This window comes from Salvia miltiorrhiza, chromosome 8 (genome assembly GCF_028751815.1).
Source record: "Salvia miltiorrhiza cultivar Shanhuang (shh) chromosome 8, IMPLAD_Smil_shh, whole genome shotgun sequence".
Lineage (NCBI taxonomy): Eukaryota > Viridiplantae > Streptophyta > Magnoliopsida > Lamiales > Lamiaceae > Salvia > Salvia miltiorrhiza.
Genome location: NC_080394.1, coordinates 47,513,102 through 47,522,161, shown reverse-complemented (window position 1 = coordinate 47,522,161; position 9,060 = coordinate 47,513,102). Strand labels below are relative to the sequence as shown.

Below are 9,060 nucleotides of genomic sequence, written 5' to 3'. Positions count from 1 at the left end.
CAACCCCCCTCCCCCCTCCAAAAAAAAATTTTTTTTTTTTTAAAATTGATTTTCTGACCACTGACCCACCCCTACCCCCACCCCCACCCACCCATCCCCCCCCCCACAAATTTTTTTTTTTATTTTTTTATTTTCTCAAAAACTGATTTTCTGACCAGACCCCCCACCCACCCCACCCCCCAAATTTTTTTTTTGAAAATCAGTTTTTAAAAAAATAAAAAAAAATTTGGGGGGGGGGTGGGGGGGTGGGGGTGGGCCAGCAATCAGAAAATCAGTTTTTGAAAAAAAAAAATTTGGGGGTGGGGGGTGTGGGGGTGGGTGGGGTGGGGGTGGGGCAGGGGTGAGGTGGCGAAACTACTAGATTTATTGAAATGAAATGCATTTTTTGTATAATTTAATGCATTTTTATGTGAAAACTTTATGCATTTTTGTTTGATTTTATATGCATGTGAAACATGCCTATTTTTGGGGGTGGTAATGGGGAGGGTTGGGGGGTGGTGTAGGCTGGATTGGGGGGTGGTATGGGGTGGGGTGGTGAAAATACCAAAACTGGAAAAATTAAATGCATTTTTCTGTTCAAAGTTATGCATTTCATGTGAAAACTTTATGCATATTTGTATGAAACTATATGCATCTAAAATATATCTATTTTGAGAAAATCTAAAAAAATATATATATTTTAATTATTAAATCCGAAAATTACATTCCAATTTTACCCCTCCAGATTTGGCCTTAGAATGCTTGGAAGCTCCTTGCCACGTGTCACCATTTTGATGCGCCACATGTCATAAATGTGTGGTCAAGATTTGGATCTAGGGATCTATTATAAGCATTGGGATCTATATGATCCCATTCCTATATATATATATATATATATATATATATATATATATATATATATATATATATATTTCCTTACACTGATAATTGTTGGCCTCGTGATAGCTCCCTTACTCCTATAATTTTACTTTGCATGATTGATAAAATAGATGATTGGATATTTTTATCCTGAAAAATAGGATTACTTCAATACCAACCTTTTGATGGGATAAAAATTAAGCAAAACTAACTTGGAAGATAAAAATAATCAATGACCTTGAAATATCCCAAAATTATAATTCATCAAAATAAATAAGAGATTAGCCTTACTATTTTTATCAATCAAGAGTTATCCACCAAAATAAATACCCTTTTAAAATAAACATGAGGCATTAAAATATAATGCAAAAAAGAAAACCTCATGCTGACTAAAATTTCGTATAGGACTAATCAACTTCCTCAACAAGTTGAAGATTGAATTGAAATTATTAAATTTGACAGTTAAAGTGATTACAACCGACTAAAATCTGACCAATATTCTCGGTGCAATTCACAAAATGGGGGCGGGCATTAAAACATTTTTTATATCTTGAGATAAAAGGGTAAATATCACTTTTTGGCCCATCGTTTGAGCGTTTTCTCAAATATATCCCACCCTAAGCATATTTACAAAACAATACCCATCGTTTCAAATTTTTCTTATTTGTGGCCCGCAAAAATTTTCCGGCTACCGGTAAATGACGTGTTTCGGCCAAGTGCCATGTAGCTATTACACGTCAGCATTTAAAAAAAAGAAAAAAGAAAAGAAAATACACATCATAAGTTAAAGAATCATAGAAAATCCCACCTCACCTCAATTAAAAACGGTTCATCACCTCACATAGAAAATCCCGCCCCAACACTGCCCCGCCCAAGCGCAGCCCTGCCCCGCCCCAGCGCCGCCCTGCCCCAGCGCTGCCTCGCCCCAGCGCAGCCCTGCCCCGCCCCAGCGCCGCGTACACACACCAGAATTTACACAACAAACACACTTTCTCCGATTCTTTTAATTATAGCAGAATGTATGTATGTAGGGAGAGAGATGGGGGAATTCAGAATTCTCGAAGGGATGTGAGAGCGTGAGAATAAATGAGATGCAGACAATCATGAATAATTATGTAGTTTCATATATTGGGATACCATAAATGAGATACCATAAAACAGGGTATCCAAAAATTACCATAAAACAGGGTATGGCAACGCTGGGGTAGGGCGGCGCTGGGGCGGGGCAGGGCTGCGCCGGGGCGGGGCAAGCGCTGGGGGCGGGGCAGGGCTGCGCCGGGGCGGGGCAGCGCTGGGGCAGGGCGGCGCTGGGACGGGGCAGGGCTGTGCTTGGGCGGGGCAGCGCTGGGGTAGGGCGGCGCTGGGGGCGGGGCAGGGCTGCGCCGGGGCGGGGCAGGGCAGCTTCACAGATCGATTTACTCACTTTTCTCTGCCCGGCGGTGAGCTGCGGCCAGGGATTTCACCACTGGTATAGGCGGGATAGGCGGGGGAAGGGAGAAATCGAAGGTGGAGGGGGTCGCGATGGAGGATTATGCTACTGCGCTGGAGAGGTTGAAGACGATGGTGGAGGTTTTGGCGCGCTGAAGAGAGCAATTTAGAAAGACGGAGGAGATGAACCGTTTTAATTGAGGTGAGGTGGGATTTTCTATTATTCTTTAACCTATGATGTGTATTTTCTTTTCTTTTTTCTTTTTTTTTAAATGCTGGAACACGTCATAGGTCTGACTTTTGACTTCGCTTCTCTGGGATGATTCCACTGCTTTGGGTTGATTCCGCTGCTCTGGCTCTGGGGCATTTCTCTGGCTTCCCATTTCGCTGCTCTGGCATGCGGGGCTTCGCTTCTCTGACATGCCAGAGTATGCACAAAAACACGATTCTTAGCCCAAACTCTCCACAATTTGCACTCTTCATCTCGAAAACCTAAATCTCCTGCAAAGCATAAAATACACCATAAAACGCACCAATTTCCAGAAGATTTAACTTAAAATATGCACATGCAAACCCCAAAATTTGGAACAATTAAGCATAAATCAGCAAATACTTAGCATGTAGTACCACTTCTACAACTCATCATCATCAAGGTACTGAGAAGTAGGCCTCATTCTCAAGCACCGTAACCGGCCGACCTGACAATTGGCTCACAGTCATTTCTGACCGGCCAACCCGGTATACAGCTCACGGTTACCTCCGTGTACACAATCCCGCCTTTGGCAGGACCCGAAATCGTTTCATCCGTAGAGGGTAACGTACAGGCTCATCGTCATCAAAACTCGGCAAGTTAATTAGTTCAAACATCAATTTATCTCAAATCATTTTTAAAACTCATAAACATCAGTATAATCATCATTTAGAAAGCCAGTAATAGGGTTATTAGAAAGTAATGCCCACCTGGAAATCCTAGCTTCGGTTCTCGTACTTTGGAGCAATCTTACTTATGCTCTCGACTCGTGTCTTCAGGTATCATCATTGGCGTAGACGGTTCATGTAATAAAATAAACGTCGATCAGACAAAACCTCACTAAGTTCACTGTTCTCATCTTAGTACTACTCTTCATTTCTCATTGGTACCTTCTAACTAGGCATTCTTATAATGAAAATACTTCCTAAATATTTACCGCTTCTACTCTCGACTCATCACCAAATTCGGTTAAGTAAATTAAGCACGAAAAAAAAGTTTCATATCTATATATGTATATATATATATATATATTCCATAGCATTTTTATGAATTAATACGGTGTATAGTCATTACCATTAACACATGAAATTATAATAATTCAAAAATAGGTGTGTTATGAATGCCTATACTTGACCTCATACCCTCTGTTTTGACTTCAAGCAATAAACTGTTTTACCTCGGAACTTCCCTGGGTTTGGAATGCATACCAGTTGAAACCTCTTGAAGTCTAGTTTCATTTAAAAAAAAGTAGGTTGCAAAACTCTAAGTGGTTCAGGAGATATGACCATTTTCCTACAGCCTACCATATTCGGAAGTTTTGTGCAACTGGAAGTTTTGATTTTTGAAAAATAGTAGATCTTGTCAAAATGACTTGAAATTTTGTGGATAGCTAGCTAACACGTTCATCTTGTTCATATAAAAATTGGGAAACCATAAACTCAGGGAAAGCTACTAGAAAGGTGACTCTAGTATCTGTTTCTTCCAAACTTTCGGTAGAAAGTTGCAGTTGGAGATTTATAATTTAAAAGGGTATCAAACGATGTCCAAATGACTTAAAATTTTTCATGAGTGTTGCTAACACTTACATATACTTACCATAAAAGTTTCAAGATTTTTGGGTATCAAAAACCCTGTCGCATTCAATCAAGTCAGTAGCTTTGTAAGCTAGTCAATTAACTCATCAATTAGCCAATCTTAAGCATATAGCCAAGTATACCTTATTTCCCATCAAACCAATTCATCATAATCTTTATCAATCATCTCTAATCTTCATTTTAATCCATCAACTATGATACCTACAATCTCATAAGCTCATATTCTTACCAAATCCTCACTTACTTCATGAACTTCAAATTTCCAACATCACACAAACTAACACCTTCAATAATCCATATCCCAAAATAAATCCATGCTTTTCATTCAAAAGACAAATAAATAACATCTTAATAGCATGTATATACTTTCCACTTAAGGTTAGAAGATGACAATATTTTAGAAGACTTCCAACCCTAGTAATTTTCGAAAATATTGAATAAAAGATGAGGTGATGTTTTCATGCTTTGATCCTCCATTTACATGTTTATCAAGCTTAAATATAAGTAGATTCATGTGTTTAGAAGCTTACTCTATGATTTTTGAAGAGAAAAGTATAGCTCCTCCTTCTTGAAACCAAGCTTTCAATCATAATCTAGCTTTTGATTTATGGAGATAATGATGTTTTGTGCTTGATTTTAGAGCTTTCTATGGTGTAGAATTGATCTATGGAGCTTTAGTTATGCCCAACAATGGAAGGTGTTGATGGAAAAAGAGAGAGAAGAGAGAGGAAAGGGACGGCTGCTATGAGGGATGAAAGAGAAAGGAGTTGTTTCATTTAACCCCATTTACTTAGCCACCAAGTATTTCAATTAAAACACATGCTTAATTATCCACTTGCATAAAATATCTTATCCCTTTGCTTAGTTATCCACTTGCTTTGACTCCTCTCTCTAAAGTCAGTTCTGCACACTAAACAGTCTTGGTGGCCAGAGCTGCTTCAGCTTTGGTCCAGCTCTGGAACCAGAGCAGAGAACAGCTCGACATCAGCTCTGCCACCAGAGCAGAGCACATCTCGACCACCAGAGCAGAGCAGAGCTCGATTTCAGCTCTGCCTCCAGAGCAGAGCTCGACTTCAGCTCTGCCTCTAGAGCAGAGCTCGGTTTTTCAGCTCTGTCGTCAGAGCAGAGCTCGGGTCAACTTCAGCTCTGCTTCCAGAGCAGAGCTTGGTTTTCAGGCAGATCTCGGCTCAACTTCAGCTCTGCTTCCAGAGCAGAGCTCGGTTTTCAGCTCTGCTGCCAAAGCAGAGCTCGGCTCAACTTCAGCTCTGCTTCCAGAGCAGAGCTCGGTTACGCCAGAGCTGCTACAAACTGACGAAAGAAAAGAAATTTTTAACTTCATCAATGTTCAACCAACATCTCTATACATCCTTATTTTCTCAAAGTATTTCATTCTCTAGTTCCAACATCGAAAAAAAAAAATAATAACTCAATCTATTGGAATATCTCATCTCATCATAAGCTTATTTTTATATCTTAGTGTTCTAAAAAAAATCTCAAAAATATTTAGAATGAGGAAAAATGTGGGGTGTTACAGGCAGGCTCCACCTCCGGTTGGTCAACAGCGAGGGAGTCCTCGGTCACTTTTTCAATGGCAGCCTCGATTTCTTTAGTTTTCGCCGGTGAAGGCGATTTAGGGGCAAGTTCGGTTGAGGTTTTGGTGGAGGGAGAGGCTGCCATCTTACCTTTGCATTTAGATTTCGGTGGTGTTGGAGTGGTGGTGAGATCAATGGAAGTGCCGGTGGAATCTACTTTAGGAACTTTGGCCTGGTGTTTACCATGGTGGGAGAGAGAAGAAAAGGGCTAGGGTTTTAAGTGAGAGAGAAGAGAGAATAAGTTATCGGAGAAGTAGAGAGAGGGGGATGGGCAGTTTTGATTCAAAAATGCCATGATGGGACTGACGGATGACGTAGGGTAATTTAAGAGTCACGGGCAGGTCGTGTCATTTTTTTTGAAAACTAACAGACGTGTCAGTTTTCTTTTTGAAAACTGACTTGACACGTCCGTTAGTTTGAAAATTGGCGGTTATGCCTTATCTGTGATATCACCAATTCCACGCGCCATTTTTTTTGCACACACGCATTTTTCTCCTTCTTTCTTCTTGGTCTTCTATCCAGCCCTACACACCAAAAACAAAAACCTTCTCCGCGTGCCAAAACAAACAAAATGAAAATAAAAAATGAAATAAAGCAATAAACATACCAGGTTGTCTCCTAGCCAGTGCTCTAGTTATCATCGTTAGCACAACGCCATGCCATCCTTCAGTTTGCCTTTTGACCATGAAGCTTCAGTGCATCTGGGTTATCTTCCATTTTTTACCCATAGTAGGCCTTCAATCGTTGACCATTCACCTTGAAAACACTTCCGAATTTGAAATCCTTGATCTCCACTGCTCCATTTGGATATTGGGCTTGCACTTCATAAGGCCCAATCCATTTGCTTGATAGCTTCCCGGATATGAGTTTGAACCTCGATTGGTAAAGTAGAACTTTCTGCCCATGTTCAAATGTCTTGACCTTGATGAGCTGATCATATGTCTTCTTCAATCTCTCTTTGTACAGAGCAGCATTGTCATAGGCTTCACGCCTGATCTCTTCTAACTCCTGCAATTGGAGTTTTCTCTCTTGCCCAATAACGTCCCATTCATAGTTCATCTTGCTGACTGCCCAATATGCCATGTGCTCAAGTTCCACTGGAAGATGACATATCTTGTCAAAGACAATCTGATAAGGAGAAATCCCCATGGGTGTCTTGAAAGCGGTGCGATATGCCCATAATTCATCATCAAGATGCATACTTCAATCCTTGCTAGTTGGTCTAACTACCTTTTTCGAGATGGTCTTTATGATTATGTTGGAGAGCTCCGCCTGTGCATTTCCTTGTGGATGGTATGTTGTAGTTATCTTATGAGTAACACCATACTTCTTGAACAACTTCTCGATGGTTGCATTGCAAAAGTGTATCCATTGATCACTAATGATTGCCTTTGGCACGTCAAACCTACTGAAAATTTTGAACTTCAAGAAAAAAGCAACAACTTTCGAATCATTGGTTGGTGATGCTTTTCTTTCCACCCATTTGGATACGTAATCTACAACCAACAAGATGTACATATTTCCTTTGGAGGAGAGAAAGGGTCCCATGAAATCTATGCCCCATATGTCAAATATATCCACTGGTAAAATAGGCATCATGGGCATTTTATTTCTCCGAGTGATGTTGATGTCCCTTTGACACTGCTCACATTCCTTGCATATCTTATAAGCATCCTTGAATATTGTGAGCCAGTAGAACCCACAATCCAAAACTTTATATGTTGTCCTCTTATGACCAAAGTGTCCTCTATATTCTTTGGCATGGTCGTGGTCAAGAATGTCTTTGGCCTCCCATTCTGGAACACATCTCCTAAGGATTTGATCCAAGCACTTCTTCCACAAATATACTTCATCTCATACATATGCCCTGCATTCAAACTTGACCTTGTTCCTCTGATATGCACTGAGCCCAAGAGGAAATTCCCTTGAGGTCTTGAAATTCACAATGTCAGCATACCAAGGTTCAGTCCTCCTGGCATCATGGGCATGATATAAATGCTCATCTGGAAATATTTCTGAAATGGGCACAACACCCTCAGTCTTGACGATTCTGCTTAAGTGATCAGCCACGTTGTTCACTCTTATCTTTAATTTTCATATCGAACTCTTGAAGGAGTAGTATCCACCATATGAGTCTAGGTTTAGCCTTGTTCGGAACTTAATAAAATATCCTAATCCTAGTTTTGATGATACCAAAATCATTAAGTTCCAATTGAAATAGACTAGAACTGTTTTGAACTCAAGTGTTAGAGCTCTTTTTCTAGTTTAGTTGCTGTTCTGAAGACTGAAGAACGAAGGACTCAAGACTGAAGACTGAAGTTGCCGACTGAAGCATCAGTTGATGAATCAGTTTTGACTGATTACTTAATGTGTGCCACGTGGAATCAGCAGACTGATACTAAAGTCAAGTATCAGTTAAACATTCTTCCTCGAACTGAACCTCCAACGTGCAAAGGAAGCCACGCACTCCAGAAGTACAGCCGCATTAAATGCAGAGATCTCAGGATCGTCCTTTCTCTGCAGAGCCATTCCTTTTTGGTGATTACCTTTTCAGAGATGTCGCATCTCCTGCTCTTCAACGTAGCCGTTCTCACCAAACAAGGAACCTCAAAGATTGAAGCCTCAGCCCAAGTTCAAATTACTCTCTAACGGAAGAATCTTGAAGACCTTCTCCGCCAATGGATCTATTCAAGACGTCTCCTATAAATAGCGCTCGAGGATCACTTCAATCTTCACCGATTCAACAACATAAGCTGAAACGCTGCCAAAATTGTTACTCAGCTAAAGCCAAACCTCTCCAAAGTTTGAATCGAAGAAGAGAATCCCAAAGCCAAAAATTAGTCACTGCTGATTACATATATTCTCTTAGACCTTAGGAAAACCTTGTTTATCCAAAGCCTAGGTTAAACTGACTGCAAAGAACTTGTTCTCTGTAGTTTAGTTGGCAAGTTTTCAAACCTCTCTTCAACCTACCGAATTGAGTGTTTGTGTCGAAAAGGTGTTCTGTCTCCGTGAGGTCCTAGTGCTCAATGTGTGCTAGGAGTGAGAAATCCAACAAGGTGTGTTGGTACTGAAGATTGGATCTTCAGTTGTCTCGGTTGTGTGCACCCGCAAGCACATGTTCAGGTTTGTTGTGCACCCGTAAGCATGAGCATCGGTTTGCAGTGTACCCGTAAGCACTTGCGCAGTGAAGTTGTTGGTCTGATCAATCGACCGTGGATGTAGGAAGTATTTTCCGAACCACATAAAAATCTCTGTGTTATTTACAGCTTTCAGTATTTACTTTCTTACTTGTGTTCTTACCTTCATAAACTGAAAACGGATTAATAGCAAAGAG

The 9,060-nt window shown here is 40.6% G+C and overlaps 1 protein-coding gene across 1 annotated transcript; it reads right to left on the bottom strand.

Annotated features, from left to right (window-relative positions):
• Window positions 1-6,443: 6,443 nt before the first annotated feature.
• LOC130998567 (uncharacterized) lies at window positions 6,444-6,872 on the bottom strand. The gene has a single exon (XM_057923984.1). The coding sequence runs from the start codon at window positions 6,870-6,872 to the stop codon at window positions 6,444-6,446; it is 429 nt and encodes a 142-aa protein (XP_057779967.1).
• Window positions 6,873-9,060: the final 2,188 nt, after the last annotated feature.